The 23,261-nt window shown below is 38.2% G+C and overlaps 3 protein-coding genes across 3 annotated transcripts in view; all 3 read left to right on the forward strand.

Moving 5' to 3' along the window:
- The window catches only part of vps53 (VPS53 subunit of GARP complex), a 31,096-nt gene extending 26,128 nt beyond the window's left edge, over positions 1-4,968 (forward strand). Inside the window, 2 exon segments of the mRNA XM_042486659.1 lie at positions 2,921-3,025; positions 4,425-4,968. Coding sequence (XP_042342593.1) covers positions 2,921-3,025; positions 4,425-4,592 — 273 coding nt within the window. The 3' untranslated portion in view covers positions 4,593-4,968.
- Positions 4,969-5,965: 997 nt separating this feature from the next.
- Positions 5,966-9,277, forward strand: rflnb (refilin B). The gene is made up of 3 exons (XM_042486660.1): positions 5,966-6,539; positions 6,815-6,909; positions 7,889-9,277. The coding sequence occupies exons 1-3, from the start codon at positions 6,342-6,344 to the stop codon at positions 8,205-8,207; spliced, it is 612 nt and encodes a 203-aa protein (XP_042342594.1). The 5' UTR covers positions 5,966-6,341; the 3' UTR covers positions 8,208-9,277.
- A 1,358-nt stretch (positions 9,278-10,635) lies between these two features.
- On the forward strand, positions 10,636-21,438 carry dus4l (dihydrouridine synthase 4-like (S. cerevisiae)). Its single transcript, XM_042486943.1, is given in 14 exon segments — positions 10,636-11,605; positions 12,349-12,470; positions 12,691-12,808; positions 13,116-13,238; positions 13,660-13,886; positions 14,002-14,268; positions 15,453-15,457; positions 15,638-15,762; positions 16,961-17,061; positions 17,597-17,744; positions 17,827-17,962; positions 18,644-18,746; positions 19,804-19,904; positions 20,260-21,438. Coding segments are annotated over 14 exon segments (1,737 nt in total). The 5' UTR covers positions 10,636-11,480; the 3' UTR covers positions 20,296-21,438.
- Positions 21,439-23,261: the final 1,823 nt, after the last annotated feature.

Genomic DNA, 23,261 nt, shown 5'->3' on the forward strand with positions numbered 1-23,261 from the left:
CCGATCGTGCTAAGCTGTGCTATAATATTATGTTATAATACTGTAACGGCTCCTACACTGTGTCTTAGACTTGGGCCTCCAGGCACACTAACTTTGTTTTGTCTCAGACATCGACTGTCCAAACCTCTTTCAGCATTTCAGATCTGACAGCCTCTCCGGACTATTTTCTGCTGAGATGTGCGCTGTTCCATATGGCCCGTTTATAGCTTGTCTTTGTTCCCTGGAAAAATGCCCTGAATATATATACAGTACATGAATTTCCACTCATCTGCCATACATTAAAGGGGCTTTCACGTTATAGAATTATAGAATGCATTCACATCAGCATTCACTGTCTGCTTTTTTGACTGCCAGCGGGCCCCTTCATCTGGAATGTGATCTGTGTAGCTCCTGAGGAACTTAGAGACGTAGCTGACACTGCATGAAAGCCTCCGAGTGATTCACATTGATAACTGATAGAAGACAAAAAATCACTGAGGAGAGTAAAAATCTGATTCTATAAAAAGTATAAAAGGAAAAACCAGGAGCTAACACCCCACAGAAGCACATCAGAACTGAATGATTAAAGAGAAGGTTTTGCCTTATTGGCAGCATTTTAGCCATCAACTTGGTGCAACATCAAGGTTCCTCACAGGTAATTGCTTCCACCCTGGGCTAAGTCTGAAGCCTCTGAAAGACAACTCCACCAAAAGAGGGTCAGTACAAGAATTCCTCTGTCTAGCCTCAACAATAGTTTTAAATTACAGTCTGCAATGCTGTGACTTGTAATTAAATCTGTCATACCCCAACCAAGAAAGTGCAAGTCATTGGGGACAATCGAAAGAGCACTTTAAGTTTTTAAAGATCACTTTTAGATTTCAGCAGAAAGTCCACTTCAGGATTCCCTGTACATTTCAAATAATTAAGCAGAATTTAAAGTCTTTGAATTTGAACAGTATTGTTTTTGCCAGTTTCAATTTATAACCTGGAGAAATTGCAGAGGTAATCCAGAGGGTTAAATCGGAGTGTGAGGAAAGCTTGTGTTTCTACACACTTAGTCTTTTAATCAGCTCTTTTTATGGTATATCTAATATTGGACCTGGTCATCCTGTTAACTCATAAGTCATCTATTGTCTGTTTGGGCAAAACCATAATTATTCACCAAATTTGGTTGTTGTACATGGCTGCATGTTTTTGATTGTATGTTATGGTTCCAAAGTCATTTTAAAAGTCCAGTGTTCAGTGTTTATGGTGATATTTGCAGCAGAAGTGAAAAATAATATAATAAGTGTGTTTTCTGTAGTGTGTAATCACCTGAAAATCAGAATTGTGTTTTTGTTACATTAGAATTTGTTAAATTAGCAGGTGCTGGGTTAGTGGCTGGTAACAGCCAAGCCAAACAGGAGGGAAATATTTGGCTCTTTGTGCCAAATGCTTCACAGGTTTCACCAGCTAGCTGCTAACTTTGCCCCTCTGCTGTTTGGTAACGGGCAGGTAGTGTAAAGTGGTTTATCTGAGCTTGTTTGCTAAAAACTGCTGCCTTCAGCTGAATAGAGCAGTAAGACTGAACCAAAATAATGACATTTTGTGTCCTAAAACCAAAACAAGAAGCCTAAAGTTGACAAAATAGTCACTAAAGCTGTGGGGAATTGAGATCAGTTTCATGGGTACATTACACAGTACTCATTGATCCAATGGTAGTGTAAGATATTGATTAGCATAGCTATAAATGGATGCAATATTGTCATGTGCTTCAATTCACAGGAGTTATCACTGTTTTTCTTTTCTTTCAATTTCTTCCAAAAATCTTTATGTATCTGTCAAAGTGTCTACTTTGGGTGTTAAAGATGAATATAGGTACTGTGCTTTGTGAGCCAGTGCTCTGTTATGTTCAGAATACACAGGATTCTTTCTGTCTGAGCCGGCCTCTCCTGGCCGGTATGATGCCTGTGATACGTGGCTGTTTTCCACGCTCTTCCAGCCCAGCCCACCATAGCTCCAGCTCTCTCTCCCACCTCTCAAGTTCTCTTCTGGGGAGCATTTAAAAGCCCCCCCTTGTACCACCCCCACCACCCCTCTCACATTGGTGCTCTCTTTCTCCCTTTTCGTGCCCGTTTTCATTCTTAAACTCCCTCTCTCCCTGTCTTTCCCTTTTTTACAAGGCCCCTAAAGGCCTTTCCCTTGGCCTGGCTCCAGGACAGTTGCTAAGTAAATCACTCAGTCAGTAAGAAAGCAAAGAATTCCATACGATCCTGAGTCTTTCATGCCTGCTCCTCTCTCTCTTTCCCTCCTGCCTCTGATTCCTAAACTCTCCCTCCTTGTGCAGCTCACCTTCTCATATAGTTTGCCTTGAGTAAAAAGAGTAAATTCTGAATTGGATCATTTTTTTAAATGAAGGAATGGAGAAACTTTTTGTGAGATGATCCCTGCGTGCATGCATGAGATGGGAGGTGGGGGTCTGTCAGCCATGTGTTCGTCTGCCTGCTTTGTAGCGGCTGCTTGAAATACTACCCGATCCACGTTTTCTACCCAGTCTCTATTGTTGGAAAAAACAACAACAAATAGAATCTAATCCAGGAAGACGTGTGCCCCATTAAACCTTTTCTGCCTGCTCTTGACTAATGCTGATATTTGCCCAGACTCATTATACCCCCAAAATAATTACCAGTGAAACCAATTCTTGCCCACCGATGCATGGAGTAATTGGCGTGTAAAAGGAAAAAAGAGAGTGAGAAGAGGGCTTCTAAATAAAGAACCATAGTCCCAAATTCTGTTTGCAGCTATAACAACTACTTGGTTTTGTCAGTTTAAGCCCCCCTTTCCCTGATTTAGGCCATAGCTGCCCATGTGGGATCATTTAAAGATCTCTTGGGTCGTCCCATGATGGTTCACAGGAAAGGAGGGAGGAGAGAAACCAGCATTAAACTCTACTTTCCTGCAGGTGGTGATGGCCCCACATGAACCACCAGTGGTGTTTGTTGACAACTACATCAAGCTCTTGGCTGATGGAAATCCTGAAACCTTCCAGAAGATTCTGGACATGAAGGTCTGTTTGTTTTTACCAGTAATTTATAGGGAAAATTTGACATTTTGGGAACTAAGGTAATGAATTCAATGAGAAGACTCTCTTTAGTGTCCTAAATATGGAGCTGGGCCTGGTGAGCTTAGCTTATCAGGTGGAAATAGCTAGCCTGGATTTGTTTGAAAGTAACAAAATCTGCCTCCCCTCACCTATAAAGCTCACTAATTTACATCTGCTCATAACCCCTCGTAAAACCACAAGCTGAAGTTTCTTTCACTTTATTTTTTCGCATAGATTAAACAAAAGATTTAACATGATCTGGTAACCTTCAAGGACCATACACACCAAACTGACATCAGAGCACTTGTATCGATAAAAGCCCCCTGCTACATCGCCCCACCTCTCCATGTGTTGGCCAAAATGTTGCACATGAACACACCAAACTGATGGCCAACCAGCATGAACATTCTGTGGCTGCGTTAGAGGAAATACCACTCCATAACAGCAGATGGCAGTCATCTGTAATCACTATTCAACAAGAAACTAGAAGACTGTCATGGCGCTGGTTAGCCAGTTAGCACATTAATAACACAACCCAATATCGAAAGAACAAAGCATATTTACTGTGCACCAGTGAACAATAACACAAACCACCAGGAAACATTTCAGCTAAAGCGCTCAATGGCTAAAGGAAAACAACCTTACCTTATATAACCAGTTTCTTTCGACCTCACTTCCTCTTGACTTTAGCTCTTTGTTTACTTTCCTCACTTGTGTTTCTTTTCTTTTGCGCTGAACTGAACTGCCAATCAGAGGGATTTAATTCACTGACAGGGTCTGCCAGTACAGATACAGATTCAACATGCTGAATCTGCGTAAAAAAAAAAAGCTGACTTGCATCAACTAGCGTCAGTGAGAACTATCAATGCAGGAAACACCACAGCGACGAGGGCCACAGATGCTCACCTACAGCCATACCTTTACAGATGGCCAAACATCAGTTTGGTGTGTCAGGGTCTTTCAAGGTTCCAGGTAGGTGGATTTTGTTACCTTTGACTGAGCGATACAAGCTATTTCCCTCTGCTAGCAGTCTTTATGCTAAGATAAGCTGACCAGTTACATAAAGGACTGGGGCTGGGATCTTCTCATCTAGCTTTAAGCAAAAAAAAAGGAAATTACCACATCACACAAAATGGCAGGCTATTGCTTTAACATTGTAACTTTGTATTTTCTCTTACTTTGCCCATGATCTCTTCTTTTTCATTCTCCCGAAATTTGTTTTTGTATATTTTTCTAACCTGTTACTGTGAACAAACACACATTTGCATTTTCCTCTTGTTATGCATAATAACAGTTTTCTTTATCCATTCTTTGTGATTTTCCTCTTGGTTTGCGTGTACTTGTGCATGGATGTTTGTAAAAGGGCCTGAAGCGCAGTGAACAGAGCAGCATGCTGGAGCTCTTCAGACAGAGGCTACCCACTCCACCCTCGGGAGCAGATGGCGGCCCTTCTCTCTTCAGCACCCCAACCCCTGAGCAGGAGTCCTCCCGCATCCGCAAACTAGAAAAACTCATCAAGAAAAGACTTTAAAAAAGAAAAACACTAAAATCTTGAAAATTTAAATGGCTGCCAGCCAGGATGGTCATATCTATCTCTCGCAGTAATTCATCTCAAAGACTTTGTTATGCTCCATTCCATTATCATGGAGAAAGAGCAAAAAAGTGACTGAATTTTCCGACTGACAGTGATATGAACCCAAGGTGATGCTGGAATATGAAGAAACTTCCTCAGATGCTACTTGCTCTTGTTACATATGTTCTTTCCTTCTGTAATTTCCCACCTTGCTTTTCATGTAACCAATGTCTGCGCTTTGTAACATAAGTACATTATTGCAGAGCGTGTATGCACTCAGAGGAACGTTTGTGGTGCTGTCCGGGACACGTCTAATACAAATTAATTACAGGCAGCCTGATCTTAATCTATTTTATTGAAGGGGGGCACTGGGTCAAAACTGGTTTGCATCTCCGCTGTCCATCAGAGTGGATATGCACGCAAGTGTCTGGACTCTATGTGTGAATTGTGGCCTAAAATGTATTACTGTCTCTTGGTTTAAAGTCCCCAAGTCTGGGACAAAGAGAATCTGGATTTCCTGCATCTCCAGTCAGACATGAGACCATCTTTGTCTTGGCATTTAAAATCCCTCTAGGTTGACTTGGAAATTAGAACCAGCTCGCTGAAGTCTTAACTTGGGCCATTGCCTGGGATGTATACTGTATATGTCTACATACCAGGAAGTGGGCATTTGTGCGTGTGGTCAGTCGTATTTAACAGTCCCAAAATATTCTTTGATAATTTAATCCTCTTTCTTCTTTGCATTGACATGGAAATAAGGTTTTGTTAGCATATCCATGTATTCATGCCTTCATTTCCCAAGAGACAACAAAATGGGTCTCTTTATATACAGTCCCAGTGATCTCTGGCTCACTGAAGCTGCATGTGTCCTCAGCAATGTTTATGGAAGAAAACAAAAATGGTTAATTTAAAATCAGTGCTCACGATAATTGATTTTGATGGCAATGCCTCTCTGTGGTAGTAAATCAAGTAAACGTAACTGCATTGGTGTACACATTCCTGCCTTCATGTATAAAATGTTGTTGATTTGTGTTGTCTGAATTGTGTGCTACAAATACAGTTGTTGAACACTATTAAAACATTTGCCACCATTTCCCCCCTGCGCTCTATCAAATGGGTGTATTGTGCTTCATTTCATGCACAATACCAGGAAAAAATATCAACCTGGTTTTACCAGGATCTAATTTGAATGGGACTGGAAAAATTCCCATGACCAGCCCTGTCTCTGGTTGCCACTTATCCCCCATCCAATCAGGAGGCTGTAAAGTGCTTGAAAAGGCGTTTCCTTTGGTGTGTTTGTGGATGTGAAGGCCCCTTTGAGGGAGAAGTTTGAAGACGAGCCGCGGGCAGCGCTATTCCCTTACATCCCCTCTGCTCCGTTAAAAAGCAAGTTAATTTTTCATCTCTTTATGCACATTCACCACGGAACTGGGCTAAGTGTTAATACATTTTCAATTCTAAAGTAAAGGAAAGTTTTTGATTTTCGTGTTTTGAAGGTTTCTAGGTCGGAGCAGTGAGTTACCGCCTAGCTGATGATATTTCCAGCGGGCAGCTGTGCATCCTGTCCTGGAGGAGGTTTGCAGTAACACCGTAGGACTTTGCAACAAACCAGAAGACGGAAAAACTCATACGGAACTGCAACCTGGACACATTTCTCTTTCGCAATCTGCGTTTTAGTCGCTGGACTTTTGCAACTTTTAACCAGAAATGGTTGGCAGGTTGAACTTGCCAAATGTATGTGAAGGAGATCCACTGGATATGAGCTGCAGGGCTGATAGAGGACTTGACAGCCCGGACTCCGGGTTACCCCCGAGCCCGAGCCCCAGCGCCTGGCTGCTGCCTGTGTGTGCGGAGAAAGCCGGCGGCGTGAGCCCGGTGTCCGAGGACGAGGGAAGGGGCTCCTTGGTAGGTAACAATACTACTTAACTATATGCTGTGATTTAAACTTTTCGGAGACTTCCTTTGAAGCTAGGCAAACGACCCAGTGTTTTTCTGATTCTCAAAGAGCTATTTTTTTGTTAAATAAACCAAATTTGTGGAATTTCTTTGGAAATAACACTGATGCATCCCTTCGAGAACTCCCTGCATGTTCTGGCCAGCTGCAGAAACTGGGTCAGTTCTGAGAACTTACTGTATTGGCTTTTGGTGTTTTAACTGTGAGGCTGATTTTTGTATTGCAGGTTCCAGTTTTACCCACCGGATCTTTCCAGCAGCTACACCCATTGTCCTTTGGGGAAGGCATAGCACTTGATCCATTACCGGCAAAGGAAATAAGGTGGGTTGGCTGTGATATGACCTCTCCTGTGCAGCATTAGACCTGCTGGGTGATATGCGCAAAAATGGCACATTGGGAGGGCATGTAGGTTGTAGTATTTTTACTTTAATGTGTATTAAGATGGCCAACAACTGTGAAGTGTGTACATGAGAAAGACAAGAGAACAGTGGACTTGGACAGATATTGCATTGAACTGTAATGGATAGCTAGTGCATCCAGCTATGATATGATGACTAGGGCTGCAGCTAATGATATTTTCATCGTTGATTTTATCTGCAGATAATTTTCTTGATTAACTGATTAGTTATTTGGTCTGTCAAATGTTGGTAAATGGTGGTAAATGGCAATCAGTGTTTCCCAAAGCCCAAGAATACATCCTCAAATGTCTTGTTTTGTCTGCAACTCAAAGAGCTTGCTGTCAAAGAGGAGAAAAGAAACTAGGAAATATTCATATATTTAAGAAGTGAAAATCAGGGAATTTTGACAGCTTTTGTTCTTAAAAAATTGCTCATACTGATTAATCTGTCATCAAACTAAATGACAATTTGAACTGCACTTGTATGGAATTTTTTTCTAGTCCGCTGACCACACAAAGCACTTTTACACTACCTCACATTCACCTATTCACACACACACACACACACATATTCACACACAAATGGCTGAGTGTACCACTTGCTACTCAGTAGCCTGTCAAACGCACTCACACACTTACAAAAACAGCTATTGGGAGCAATTTGGGGTGCAGTATCTTGCCCAGGGATACTTCGATTTGCGGGGTGGAGGAACCAGGGAACGAACCACAGATCTTCGGATTAGTGGATGACCAGCTCTACCTCTGAGCCATATCTGCCTGACGTCAGTTGGTGATTCATTTGATAGTTAACAATCATTCAGTTATTGTTGCAGCTCCAATAAAGACTAATTTCACTCCATTGTTTTGCAATAAATAAATCCTTACACTTTTCCTCCTCCATAGATACACCTCATCTGTGCACTATGACTCGGATCGCCACTTCATCCAGGGCGTGGCCTTACAGCCCACGGGTCAGGGCCTTGAACACTGCAGTCAGACCATCATGGCTGTGCCCCACAGTACCTGGCGCCACTACAAGACACAGCTGGAGTTCCAGCCTCGCCATCGGCCACAGCACTTCAATAGCACCACCATCGTCTACCCCAAGAAAACCAGCGCCCTCTACACTACAGAGCTGAGCTACGACTGCCACCGACTATCCAAACGTTTCCTCTCCAGTGTGGAGCTGGAGATGGCTGGACGCAGAGAGCTACCTCAGTGAGGGAGGGAACAGATGGCTGGGGGGGCACAAGGGTGGTTATTCCCATGGTCCCTATACTGTAGCTCCCCTAAGGCTGGCTGCCATTGACCTGCTGTGCTTTCTTTTAACAGTTGTGTAGCCTGTTATCTTTTTATGCACCCCTCCTAAGCTGTGGACAGGAAGCACCTGTGCTACGGCGTAACAGATATCAGATTAGAGACAAGACATTGACAAAGTGGATTGAATATCCAACCAGTACATGTCTTCATGTTCATGGATATTTCATTAAATGCTTCACTTTGTAGCTTGTTGGTTTCCAGAGGCATATTTGATTTGTTTTTACTGGCTGTAGAATTGACTCAGACTAAGATGAGGAGACTTTGCACTCAGCAGTCTCTCTCCTAATGTCATACATTTGGTCAGGTATGCAGAGTGATTGGTTTTAAATTTAAATGGTGAGGCCTGCCTCAGTTCAAATAATTTGTTTGCAATGAAGAGTTCTTTTTAAAACTGCTAACATGGCTCAAAGAGACTCACATGCAAGGCATAGGAAAGGTAAATGAAATGTGGAGCTGGAGTAGATGTGCATGCTAAGAAATCACAAATGTATCTACACTGTGTTTTGTTTGTTCACAGGGTATTGTGTGTTTCTGCACAACATAGACACAAGCTAAGCTCTTCCCATGCCTTCTCTCTGGTCACTTTGGCTGCAATTCATAATGTATTATGTAAATGTTGGTAGATTAAGCAAACTTTTTTTGTTTTTGTTGGAAGTACAGATGTATGAGTGTGGAGTTTACTGAAAAGTGGATATTATTTTTGATATGACTCACTGGCTTACTAGTGAAAATAACAAGCTGCATTCCTCTGCCATCCCTTTCTTTGGCTTGACTTGGATTGAAATCGTATTTATTCTGTTAGTTTTAGGTTCTGAGTTTTTATCAGATGTTTAACGGGTCTCTCCACAGTCATGACAGGGGATATTTTTTGTGATTCCCTTTTGTGCGTTATAGATGTATCTGTTGATGCTTATTTTTTGATATTAGTCACTTATTCAGTGCAAGTTTGAAATAAAGTGTTTATCAGTTTAACAATTGTGTATTTTATAAAGAGGTAATCCTGTTTGTTCTAAAAGATAACAGCAGACATAGGTATTTGTTCATCATTTTGGTCTACAGACACACTAACAAACTGACTACAGGAATGTCATGTATAAATAAGCTGTTGACTTTTTTTTATTGTTTTGATGCTTTGAGTGCAACCAGCTAATATATTGAAATCACACTCAAAAAAACCTGGATAGTTGGATTTGCTATCAATCTTTTGTGTGTGTGTGTGTGTTGATTTTTGTGGAAATGTCCCCTTTAAAGAATAACTCCCCTGCAGAATGACCTTTTTAGTTTATCAAGTCATGCCATGTTACCTCTGGATACATGATGAAAACTTTACTTTTTCTTGCTTACTCCCCAAAAACGGGCATTTTCACTCAAACCTAAGCAATGGAGTCTGACACTGAGGAGAGAATCGATAAGTTTTATTTTCAGTTCAGTTCTATATAGTAAGACTTTAGTGAAAATACATGTTTGGGAAGTATAGAGCATGCAACTGGATAAATGAGACGTGTATTATACTGCATGAATTGTATGAAAGTTTGAAAACTGATGTTTTGGGATATAGCTTTGTTGTCATTAAAAGTGGTCCACATCAATCAAAAATCAACATGCTTGCCGTTTTCCAAAGAGGCATGCAAGAAAAAAAAAAAGGTTTTCTTCATTATTTCAAGGTAACACAGCATGACTAACCGATTTACAAATGGTCACTTTGTGGGTGTAGCATTTCTTTAAATCTCCTCATGAGGAGGAATATTTTTCGAACTGTGCTGCTTCAATGCCCTCCTGTGGCCAGAGAGGGAAAGTACCATAGAGCGACGTTGATTGTGTGCTCCTAATCACATTTTCATTATTGTAGATCTTAATTTGAATTTACAATGATTTCAGAGATTACACCACACATAATCAGTGCATAGTGCACTTACAGAAGGTCCTATAACAAATGTATCCCTTTTCTTAAGAAAAAGTGTTACCTGGGAAAACTGTTTTACTAGTCATTGTAAATTACTATGGGGACAAACTGGTTACAGTAAACATATCAGAGAGACCCTTCCTTTAAAAGACAGAGGTTTTTAACTTCAGCCTTTACACTTATTTCACAAAGAAAAAATAACTTTTCTCCATTTTATGAGCACTGATTCTGTTTTACTTTTTGGCTTTGGGGTGCGTAAAAAAAATTCTGTAGCATGAGTGCTCATTTCTTTGTTTTGTTTTGTTTTCTGTGCCAGGTGGGTTTCTCCAGATGATGCCTCCACCATTGGCAGTCCTGACCTGATGAGAGCTAAGGAACAATAAGTCTGTGGGTAACTTCTTGCATCATTTCCTCACGGTGTTTCACTTACCTACAGTAAGATAAGGTACACCTCTACAGAAGTATTGAGTTAACTGTTTCGAAACAAAGTTAAAAATTAAAGATAGACTCACTTTGCATTGGCATTTATTTTATTTTCCATCTCTTGTCTTTTATTTATATGTTAAAATTTCAAATTTGATATTGTCTGTAGGATGAATATGGGGGAAAATGTAATTTGGTGCTTTGAATATAAAAATAGTTTGATATGTTTACTATTTCTATCAAACCAGCAATGACCTATAGAACATTAGGATTGTTTGTACATCTCTTCATGTGTGTAATAGGCCCATTTTCTAAGGAAGTTAATTCCATAAACTCAATCCAGCGTTATGTGCTTTTGTTATTTAAAAGATTAAGAAGTACTATTTCCGCACAGAACATTAGAGCATCATTAAATGGACTGGTATGAAGCAGTATGTATGGTAGGAAGTTGCAGTGCGAGGTTGATAATTTTTTTTTAATGTAAAATGACATAGTCTTGCGCAACCCAGAAACATTTACATCGGTAAATGGATGTTTAGGGTGCAAAAGGAAATAAAATAATGGAGAAAACCAGAGCCCTTGAAGAATCTCTTCTACTGCACGAGAGAAAACATTGCGTTGTGTGACGTAAGGGTTCAGAGGTCGGACACGCCCACATCTTCTTCCCTCATGGTGGACTGAGCGTCGGTGTTTGTTGTTGCGAAGATATACTAAGATATACTCGTGTATTTATGCTGGACTGTTGTGTGTATTCACTGTATTCTCCTCTTTGAGGGTGTCTGATGTCGGACAGTAGCAGCAATCCCTACACGAAGCTCCACTCTTGAATATTTTGCTCGTTAGCTCGTAATGCTAGCTAGCTAACAGCGCAACTTGAGAAAGATGAAGACTTCAAACGGAAACAGCAGCATCATGGACATGTTTGAAAAGGGAAAGGTCCTTAAAATATGTGCTCCGATGGTGCGATATTCTAAGTAAGTGAAGTCTGTGTTTTTTCTGTAATGTTAGCCATCCATTTCCTTATGACGTTAAGCATTTTTGCTCATTTTCATCAAGTGCTCACGAGACTTTTTCAGAGTTTTATTAAACTGTTAAATACAAAACACATAAATGATATAAATTAAACACTATTTAAACAAGCTCGCAGAAACATAAATTATGCTTGAGGACAGTGTACATACACAAAGTCAGAAACACATAAAGCTACAAGTACTGTAAGTAGATGCTTAAATTCATTGTCTTAATAGACGTCCTGTTTTTTGATTAGGAAATGTTTTTATTTATCGCTTGGTTACATTTAAAAAGTAATAAGGGTTTAGAGTTATTATACCTAGATTTGTGGGTATGAGATGTTGCCAAAATAATTAGAATTAATGCCATAAAATCATTTGATTTTACTGCCATGACTTATATTGAAACCAAACAAAACATACTGTAGGCATTAAGTGAAATCAAGGTCCATATTATCAATATCAAATCTCCTCCTTCCATAGCCTTCACTTTGGTTCATTTACATTAATGTCTTTTTCAATTTGACAAGATAATGGTCAGCTGGGTAATATCTGTGTATAATTTAAAAAGACACTTTAAAACTTATTTTATAAGTTAACAAATACATGTTGGGTATCCTGCGTGAGACATACTGTATGTGCAGCTACCCTTTAATGATGTCTGTTGCATGATATACTAAACTTTTTTTCGTTTTTCTCTTCCACAGGCTTGCATTCAGGTCACTGGTGAGGAAATACAACTGTGATATCTGCTTCACCCCAATGATAGTTGCTGCAGACTTCATGCGATCTGTCAAAGCCAGAGATAGTGAATTTACTACCAATGAGGGTGAGTTGCAACATTGTAATATGAGCTGCATGTAATCGTGCACTATCATAACATCTTGCTGCTCCTCCGCTTCCGATACATTGCGTCTTCACACAAAGATATCTGTCTTACCGCATGATGAATGTGTTGTTAACTGTGGATTGGCCCATACTGCCATACATTTAAGAAATTATAAGATTTGTTTGTACTTCCATTGTTTGTTATTCCTCTTCCTCTTCAGGTGACCGGCCCCTGATTGTGCAGTTTGCTGCCCATGATGCCCAGACTCTGGCTGATGCAGCCTGTGTGGTAGCACCTTTCTCAGATGGAGTTGACCTCAACTGTGGCTGTCCCCAAAGGTATAATTACTGACACCCTGACACATATTAGCTACTGGTCTCTTTTTTATTGCTCTCTTATTTAAGCATGTTGATTTCTATTGAGGATCAAAAGCTCAACGTTTTTTTGACATACTCATTTAGAGTAGAATGATACAAATAATATATTTCTGTTTGTATGTCTTTTATTTCAAATGCTAATGAAGTGTGAATGGGGTGGATAATTGCACAAAAATGTATGAAATCCTGTACCCCATGAACATCCTTTCAAATTTTTCAGAGTTTAATATTCATGTAGGCTGTTCAACTAACTTTGTTCTGTTTTCAGATGGGCTATGTCAGCCGGGTATGGTGCATGCCTCATCAACAAGCCTGAACTTGTGAAAGACATGGTCACACATGTCAGAAACCAAGTGGACAATCCAAACTACACAACATCCATCAAAATAAGGTGAGAGAAAAAACGGAACACGTTTTACATAATATTTGATTGTACATGACATAGTTTGCCTACCAGTGAGCACTGACAAGGTTATTTTTTAACTGTAAAATGTCCTGCACAGTATCACTGGTTACAGATGTTTTCTGTCTAAGGGATTTGGATCAAGATTGTTTGTCAATGTTAAAGAAATTACAAACAGACTATATATTGTAATCAAATTTTTTAAACTCCCAAATATTGATATAAGCATTGCCCTCAATAATCCAGTATCAACGAGCTACATATTATATTGTATTTGGTAAAAATGCATTTTGTATGTGTCAGAGTAAATGGAATTAAATGTTTAATGTGTAACTCTAGTGTCCTGCATTAAAATTAAATGAATAACTGTAATAATACAAGAATAAAGACAAGTTCACCTCACTCACAGAATTCACAAGGACCTGAGGCGGACAGTGGATCTTTGCCAGAAGGCTGAATCAGCGGGTGTGTCGTGGATAACAGTTCACGGCCGTACAGCAGAAGAACGCCACCAGCCTGTCCATTATGATGCCATAAAGACAATTAAAGACAGCGTGTCAGTCCCTGTCATTGCCAATGGGGACATAAAGTACCTCCGTGATGTGGAGTCCACTCACCAGCTCACTGGTGTCGATGGTAGGTTTGATTTCAACAATTACACTTCAGTACCAATCAACTTAGGATAAATGCATAAATGACAAAAGTCCTTTCTAATTTGTTCATTCCGGATTTGTTTGGATTTGATCATTAGGTGTGATGGCTGCGCGGGGATTGCTTGCAAACCCTGCCATGTTCACTGGCTATGAGGATACTCCTTTGGAGTGTATATGGGACTGGGTGGACATTGCTATAGAGCAGGGCACTCCATTCACCTGTTTCCACCACCATCTTATCTACATGTTGGAGAGAGTTAGCTCCCAGCCTGAGAGAAAAGTGTTCAATTCTCTCTCCAGTACCTCAGCTGTAATAGATTACCTCCAGAACACATACGGACCAGTGCACGATCAGGAAAATGAGTGTATTGAATTGTGATATTTTTGATTTTACCTTTTTTTTAAATTGTATTTTATTTCATTTTTATGTCAAATTAAACTGCAATGCTGAAGGTGTATCACTGATGGCTTTTCTATTGCTATATTAACTCCAGTATATATATATATATACATATATATATATATATATATATATATATATATATATATATATATATATATATATATATATATATATATATATATAATATTCTCACAGGCAGCAACTATGAATGATATTGCCACTAGCATGTTTCATTGAGCTTTAATAGTTGATACAATAATTCATACAATAATTCATTTCCTGAACCCTAGCATTTTGGAAAGAAGTATAATTTGTACTATTTTTACAGACACTGATAACGTAGATATGTGTCACTATTTTAGCTGCAGAGTTGATGTAAATACTAAATCAGAGGAAACAACATAGCTGTGCGATTTGTGCCTTCAAATTAAAGACAAAATGTACCCTGAATCCGTGGAGAGGGCTATAGACAAAGTCAGAACATGATTCATAAGTTAATGCTGAATTGAATATATATATATATATATATATATATATATATATATATATATATATATATATAGTCAAATAATGAAATAATGACGAAATGGTTTTGAATTAGCTTTACTCTGAAAATACAACCGGAAACTTGGTCTTTCGCGCGAGCTGGGCAGGAAGAGGAAGCAAGCATACTATATCTGTCGGGTGGGTTTATAGTGGGTTAACTCTATTTTAGTCGGTACTTTTGGTGATTTACTGGTAAGTTGTGTATCCATATACCTTGCATTAAATCAAAAAGCTACTTGACCGCCCTATTTTCATTTCAAAATGCTTAGCTAGTTAGCTAATTTAACGCTAACGCTTTCTCTGACTTACCCTGTGTGGAAAAGTTAGACGTTAGCTTAACATAACACAACATAACACAAGGTTAGATCGGCTTATATTCGCGGAGCATTGGATTTCTGATTTTGAACATCAGCAGACCATGACAGGAGTGAAGTCATTACTGTAAGTGTTAGCATATGTGGAGGATATTTGCATCACATAAGCATACGTCACATACTGCTGGTGGTGGCGCTGTTACCAAAGTAGTCTACAGTGGTGTGGGTTTGACTGAGTTAATGCAGCTTTTGTGAGTTTATGTTGAGGTATGTGAACTGTGAACAGGGTGGGTAAGGAGCTTAACATGTTTCTCAAGTGAGATCGCATTGTTGTCAGAGTGGGGTAAACGCGCTAGCTATCTGAAACCTCTCAACTGACTAAGTTTTATATTCTCTGTCATTTTTGTTTGTTTGAGACAGAACCCGCCCTGTACCTCTAATTCTGTGAGGTTTTGTGTCTGTTTTTGTCAGGAAACAGTTAAACCTGAGAGACGCTCACCAGAGATGACGCTGCAATGGACTGCTGTGGCCCTCTTTCTCTACGTGGAGATAGGCATACTTGTCATCCTCTGCCTCCCCTTCATCTCAGCCAGGAGGTAAGTGAGAATCATACAACAACAATAATAATAATAGTTGTAATAAAAAAGTGCTTTGACAAAAAAAGGCAAGGGAAGCTCATGAATGATTTGTTGCTTAGACAATGTAACTATAAGAGCCAAACAATAATGCTAGACAAAATTTAAGGAAGAAATAAACAAGAGGACTGAGGTTAAAACATATTAGAAGGAAGACAGATAATAATGAAAAATAGAAACAGTTTAAACAGAAATAATAACAGCCCATACCAATAAGTAACTACCATTCAAAGAATATAAGCAGTAGACATGAAAATGAAAGTAATAATGATAGAATTAAACATGATTGAGACAGAATATACAAATAAATAATCAACTTTGGAACGGCTAGAAGGGCACTACCTGAAGGTCTGAGGCTGCAAACTTGTTCATTTGGGGTCAACATTTCTATTACGTAGTTTGGGGCCAGACCTAGACGCACTTTAAAAATGATCTGTAAAATCTTAAAATCAATTCTTAAGCAAACAGGGAGCTAGTAGAGAGAGGCTAGGATTTGAGTGTTGCAATGTTGTCTGTTAAAACCAGTGTGATGTGTGTCAGGTTTGTGTTACCACAACATTTTGTAATCAACACAACAAAACAGAAGAAGGGATGCACATTGTTGTGACAAATATACTGTCAATGTTGGTCATCTTGGAGAAGGTTGTTACTGTATGTTGAGTGAGTCAGTGACACAATGTAACATGCTGCCAGTTTTATTTCCAAGTATATTTACACATACAAGGAATTGGTGTTTTGGTGCAAAACAGTTAACATTGAGGAAGAATAAAAATAGTAACTTTAAGATATAAGATAAAAATATAAAAGCAATATAAAATTTAAAATGAAAAATAGAATATAAAGAAGACAAGATATATGTACAAAAGGTACAATGGAGGAATTGTACAGTTGTGCAGAGTGGAAGTTGCAGTGCAAATATCTTCAGTTAGTCAAGTTAAGTGTGTGTTAATGTAATGCATAAAAACTGATTTGGCCTCACAAATAATATAAGGTTCTTATACTCCGGGGCTGCATGAGAGCCTGTGTAATGAGGGGGGGAGGGGGAGGCCTGAATATTGTTGTTATGATGCTGACAGCAGAGGGGAAGAAACTGTTCTTGAGGCGTGAAGTTTTGATTGTGATTGTGTGTGTGTGTGTGTGTGTGTGTGTGGGGTTGCAGATGGCAGAAAATTTTCAATCTGAGGATCTGGAGCTGGATGGCGAGGTTCTGGAACAAAGTTTTTCTCACGATGATCATAATTCTCATTGTTCTCTTCCTCGGTAAGTCATACTTAAAGTGCATCTGTTTTTTTTCATACAACTTTGTACATACTGTAGGTCGGTAATAACTAACAGTTGGACTACTTGAGATGTTGTGAAGTGTTGAGTCTCAAATCATTGAAACAGTGAGTTAGAGGGCATTTTTATTATGCACTATTGAGTCCTGTAATAAAAACTGAAAACTGCACGAGGTCTGTACATATTAGGGGAAAGAAATAAATTACAAACAGTTAGACCTACCTAGAAGTCCAAGTGCTAAACTCATAACTGCCACAACATGGGAGATATAGAGAATTGTCTACATATTCAAAATTTAAAATCATGTATGCTGTTTTTTATTTTTTTGAAAATCAAGGTTAAATTTAAAAAATCACCTCATTTGCATACTTTTTTATCGGGAAGATTGCGGATAACCTTTTTAGCTCTCCGATGATCAGAGAACCATACTCTTTTCTAAAGTGATGCTCCAGTAGAAATGAAGTTACTTTTTGGTTATTGCTCATTATTTACAACTTTTTTTCTTTTTTCTTTTAAGATGCAGTGCGTGAAGTGAGGAAATACTCAGCCAAAGAACTTGGTACAGATACCAAGCTGCAACCCAACATGTTTGATCACCTGCACATGAAGCTTTTCAGAGCCCAGAGGAACCTCTACATCTCTGGCTTTGCCGTCTTCCTCTGGCTGTGAGTCTTTGCTCTCTCATACTTAAACATGACAAATCAGAGATGTTCCTCAGACCTCTATTATTTAATTGTTATGTTGCAGGGTCATGAAGCGAGTGGTCACCTTGATCAACCAATTGGCATCAGCGTCTAGCACTACGGCTGCTCTTCAGGCGCAGGCTGACGGTGCTAACCAGGCTGCCAAGAAATACATGGAGGACAATGAGCTGCTGAAGCAGGTGGGCTTCACAGTGGTTGACTTATAAATCTGACTGTACTATTGATTAATGAGATGGATTTATCTGTAGCTGACAAATTAAGTTACATTTGTTTGTGTCAGATTTTACATTTCATGCTTTTAATTTAAACTTTGTTGGTTTGTCAGGATTCCTTTGAGAAATAGTTAGGCAGTTGAACACATCCTCAGTTATTTTTCGGTGGGATAACTGGGGAAGTTTTGTATCTTAACATCAAATCCCTATATCCAGTTGAGTGGCCAGACTTTTCTCCATGTGACTTTGCAGTCCGCAACCGTGTTATTATCACTATTTTGGTTTGGTGGTTCTTATGGCTGAATTTTTAAATGTCTAGGGATTCCTGGGGTGCACTGGAGTGTTTTCCCAGCATAAGGTGGACAGCAAAATAAACAACCCCCCACCCCCCATATTATAATAAAAAACTAAAACTGATATTGAAACTAATAAAAACACGCAAACCCACTCTGCCAACTAACTGAAACTAAACTGAATTAAAAACAAAACTTCAAAGTACAAACTAGTTAAAAAATATAAAACGATATTAATTCTGCTGTATATATGAAATCACACTCTGAACCTTTTATATTAGAGTTTGCTTTTTAGCTGACAAAGAGCTGTATTTCATGTCCTTGAGTTTAATGTTGTATTTTTGATGTATTTCAGACTCTAATGGAGGGGAAGGGTGACAAGGCTACCGCAGAGGGCATGGAGCTGTTGAGGAAAGAAGTTGAGAAACTGAAAGACGAAGTTAAGACCTCAGGAGATGGTGAATATTCATGCACATGCACACTGGAACATTAAACCTGCTTTTACACAGTAGGGTTATTTTTATGTCTCTGTGCAACCGGTTGACTGGAGACAGTATTCAAGAATTTGTTTGCTAAATGTGACATAATTTCACAAAAATGTCTAATAGAACAAAATTATGTGAAGATATTTGTATTTAAGTACAAGTTTTCATGACATAGGATGACTGTTTTTTTATGGTATGCTATACTATGATACTTTTGTGGAATACTATAGTTAACTTTTTAAACTCTTTATGACATACAAGACTATAACATTTTTATGACATGTATTACAACATGCTATAGTATGGCTGTCTAATGATTCCTATGAAGTTTTAGAGCTTTTTTTATGAAATACTATACTGTAACATTTATATGACATTTTTGTGTCATATCACACTACGACATATGTTATGTTTTTTATGACACACTGTGACATTTCTTTGTGATACTGTTTGTCATACTATACTATGACTTTTAATGACAGTTTTTCTACAATACTATAGTATTTTTATGACATGGTATACCATGGCTTTTTAAAACCAGCTTTTTCATTTACATTTACATTACATTTTATGACATTTCTTTTTTATCAAACTATACTGTAAAGTTTTCTGACACTTTTTGTGTCATACTTAGACATGTTTGTGACACTTTTTATGATGTACTATACTATGACCTCTTTATGACACTTTTTGCAACTAACTGTACTTCAACCTTTTTTATTACACTTTTTAACGCATACTATAAACTGTGATGTTGTCATGACATAGTATACAATGTCTTTTCTGATGTTTTTTCCTGACACACTCTACCATGGCTTTTTTACAACACTTTTTTCATGGCATATAAATTATTCATTTATGACATTTTTTATATCCAAAAGGTTAACTTCACTGTGACATCATAATAATTTCTGGCCATTATTAGATGTCACAACTCAAGAAAAAGAAAGGGAGACATTTGTTTGGACACTGAATTTTTGGACACTAATCAGGGTCGCCCCTTCCTGATGTGTGCTTGTTTCCTCTTCAGCTTTGAAGAACTCCCAGTTAGAGGCAGATGTGTTGAAGAAGCAGATGGAGGGTCTCGCCAGGGAGTACGACAGACTGCTGAAAGAACATCAGGAGCTACAGGTGATGCTAATTTCCAAACACAGCAGGACAGTTATTTGTTGGGTCATTCACTACTCAGAAATAACAATCTCAGAGAGCCGTTGAAACTAATCAGCATCAGGCAGATTAGACACATGGCTCCTCAATGATTAACAGTGAAGAAGCAAGTCCATTTCATCATCAACTCAAAGTCTGTTGACTTAATAGCTAGGGCCTATTTTTTGTTGTTGAAAACAAACATTTTTAACAACAAATCCTGTAAATTTCCAAGCTCTCAACTGAAGAAACACAAAATATATAGATTAACAGTAGATGAATTGTCACACATTTACTGACATTTTCCTCTCTTCTTTTTTTTGTTGTTGTGTCTTTTCAGAATCTTCAAGATAGCGGAAACAAAAAGGACAATTAGTTATTGTAAAATCCTGAGAGGTTGATGTGTTTACACAGCAAATTAGCCCAATCACGAGTGAGCCACTGCACATGTACCTTCATTTAACGTCTTGTGTCACAGTGCATCACAAATCCAGGATTAGCTGATGCTGATTTTTGCTGATACATTAAGGGTTTAAAGCATGAGGGTGATTTTTTTTTCAACTGTCAGCAATTCGCATTTGTTGTTGTTAAAGAAATATGCAAAATGGATGGATGTTGTTTTATGCTTTCCGCCATTGGTTTTGGCCAGGTGCTCACTTAAGAGTGTAAGATTTTTTGAAAGCTAGAGCAGTGACCGTTATGAATGTATTTTGATACCGAGGGTTTGTTTAATTTCCTCTGTATGTAGCGTGAGACATCTGCCGCACCCGCTTTAAGCTTAACAACAGTTTGTAAATTCAGTTTGTGCTCACATGTGCTAATACAGTTTGTACGTACAGTTGCACTTAGACAAATCTCCACGTTTTTCTTGTGTTCGAGATACGTTTTATTTAATCTAAGTAGTGGTGGTGAAAGATAATGAAAGGAGTATTCCAACTTCCAGCGCCTTTTTTTCCTTTTTTAAATTTCCTCTTTGGTTAGAACTCATACATTTTGAGCAAAATCTGATGTAATGGATCTGTGAGTATAAGTAAAATTGAATAAATGTAGGGATAAAAATTGGATTAAACCACTTGTGATATTTTTCAAGCTTTACAATATGATAGATTCATCATAGTCAAAGGTAGGTGTTAAAATAGGTCTCATGCATGTTTCCGAAACACAAAAGGTTCAAATTGTTGTATATTTATTGCACTGGGTGTTAAAACATTTTTTGGGTTAGTTTGATAGTTACACCAGGACATGTACTGTATGTGTTGTGAAAAAAAGAGGTTGTGCGCTTTTGGTAATATTTCCCCTTAGAGCATTGTCACTGTGGACGAGGAGCTTACATTATTGTTGCCAGATGCATCTATGTTGCCCAATTCTTTCATGATAAATAGATAGGTTTTTGGGTTTACCACTGTCACTTTTCAGCCTCTTTAAGATGTGTTCTGACAATTTTGTAAAAGACAGAAATTCGATGGAAGTGCCTTTTTGGTGGATGTAGTACATTTAAATAAAGATACAGTTATTTTTACTGTGACTTGTTTTCAATCAGCAACAACAATACAATTAAATTGGATATTAAAGGTTTTATTTTAGTATAACATTTAAGATATTCTTTAAAATTTTACAAAAATAATCCAAGAAAATTATTTACATTCTGATTTCTTTAATGCAAGTAAATGCCTTACATTATTGAGATAATGACTTGGTTCCTCTTAACCTCTCGCTGCTTCTCTGAGTCTGAACTTGTGGCCGCCTGCCCCTGAAACTAACCCTGAATTGAAAAGACGATTAAGTTACCACAAAGTGTAAGTTAATAAAATGGTACACATCAATATTGGAAATCAAGTCTTACAAAATGATCATTTTCTATACATTTACAAACACAAAAGTATTACTCTTTTAAAAACAATTGTTTTGAGATACAGTAGCTAGATGATAAATTTTATTCTAGAAATCAGTTTGACAGATTTCAAGGAAATAGGTTCTGATTATGGGATGAAGCTGTTTGAGAGTAGGAAAAACCTGAGTTTAGACCATGATATTATGTTTTTGGGTTTTGGCACAGGAGGTCTTGCACACGCAAAAATACATACAAAAAACAACGTAACCTAAAAATGGACTGACCAGTGAAACAATATCAATCAATAGCAATTACTGCTAATCCTGTGGAGACACTTTACAGATACAGTGGGGCCATTTGCCCAAAGGCAGGAACAACATACATTTTCTTTTATCAGTGTTAAAACAGTGCAAATTATGCCTTTAGCAAGGCACAACAAATGGCAAACACCATCTGTTCCAACCAAAATGGCTGTTAAATTCTACCCACTGCAGTCAGTTGAGATACTTTGAACAAGTCCAGTCATATCAGTGTCATGAAAAAGTTTAGTGCTGTGTCCTGTTGTTTTTCTGCAATACCACACTGAGATGAGATAAATTGGGCTGGTGCTAGTTGAAAGTCTAAAAAGATGGAGCAGCCTCCATTGGACACACAGTAAGCAAATCTTACTAAAATACAATTTCCTTTTTTAGTATCAAAGAGTACCAAAGGAACAAGTTCACATCCAGAAAGAGCACAACGCAAACTGCCATCAAACCTGATTTTGGGCTGAGAGTAAAAAAACAGAAGTGTTTGTGTGTGTCAGTCAGAAATTTAACTTTCTAAAGTGAGTGTAAAGACTTCCATTCATTTAAAAGTCAAGTAAAAAAGTATTCAGATATCTGTTCAAAATGTGAAACACGTTATTAAGAGGTAACTGTTGAGTAGATGAGGCACATAGATCAAATCAGCAGCTGTCAACCCCTTTAAAAGTGAAAACTGAAATACATGTTTAAACACATATTTCTACAACAACCAGTTATCTATTGAAAGTTCTGAAGAAGAAAACAATCCTATTTTCCTGTCTCTCTGAAGGCCTTACATTTGAAACAGTTTTTGTTAAACTTTCATGTAATGTCTCTGGGTTATAAGGCCACTTCCTCAGTTCAGCAACAGTGATGTCAAGGAGAGAAAGAATAATCCAAAGAGGCAACATTATAAGTGCTGGTTTTGAGAATTATACTGCTTTTGTAGTAGTCTACACAAGCCACGTGTCCCATCTAATCTCTTATGCCACCATTAACACCAAAAAATTTTCTTTGTAAGAAAAAGAATACATTCAAAAAATATGTATTTCAGTAATATCAAATTTTCTGTCATATTCATAAAGCCTTCACAGGCCCAGTAGTACAAATACAGAATGTATGCTTTGTACGAGATAAGCAGGTACACGTGATTCCCTGCAAATTTTATTTGAGTTTGTGTGCATGTGTACAACATGTACACAACATCACTGTGTACATACTTACAGT

Source organism: Plectropomus leopardus, chromosome 5, assembly GCF_008729295.1.
Source record: "Plectropomus leopardus isolate mb chromosome 5, YSFRI_Pleo_2.0, whole genome shotgun sequence".
Lineage (NCBI taxonomy): Eukaryota > Metazoa > Chordata > Actinopteri > Perciformes > Serranidae > Plectropomus > Plectropomus leopardus.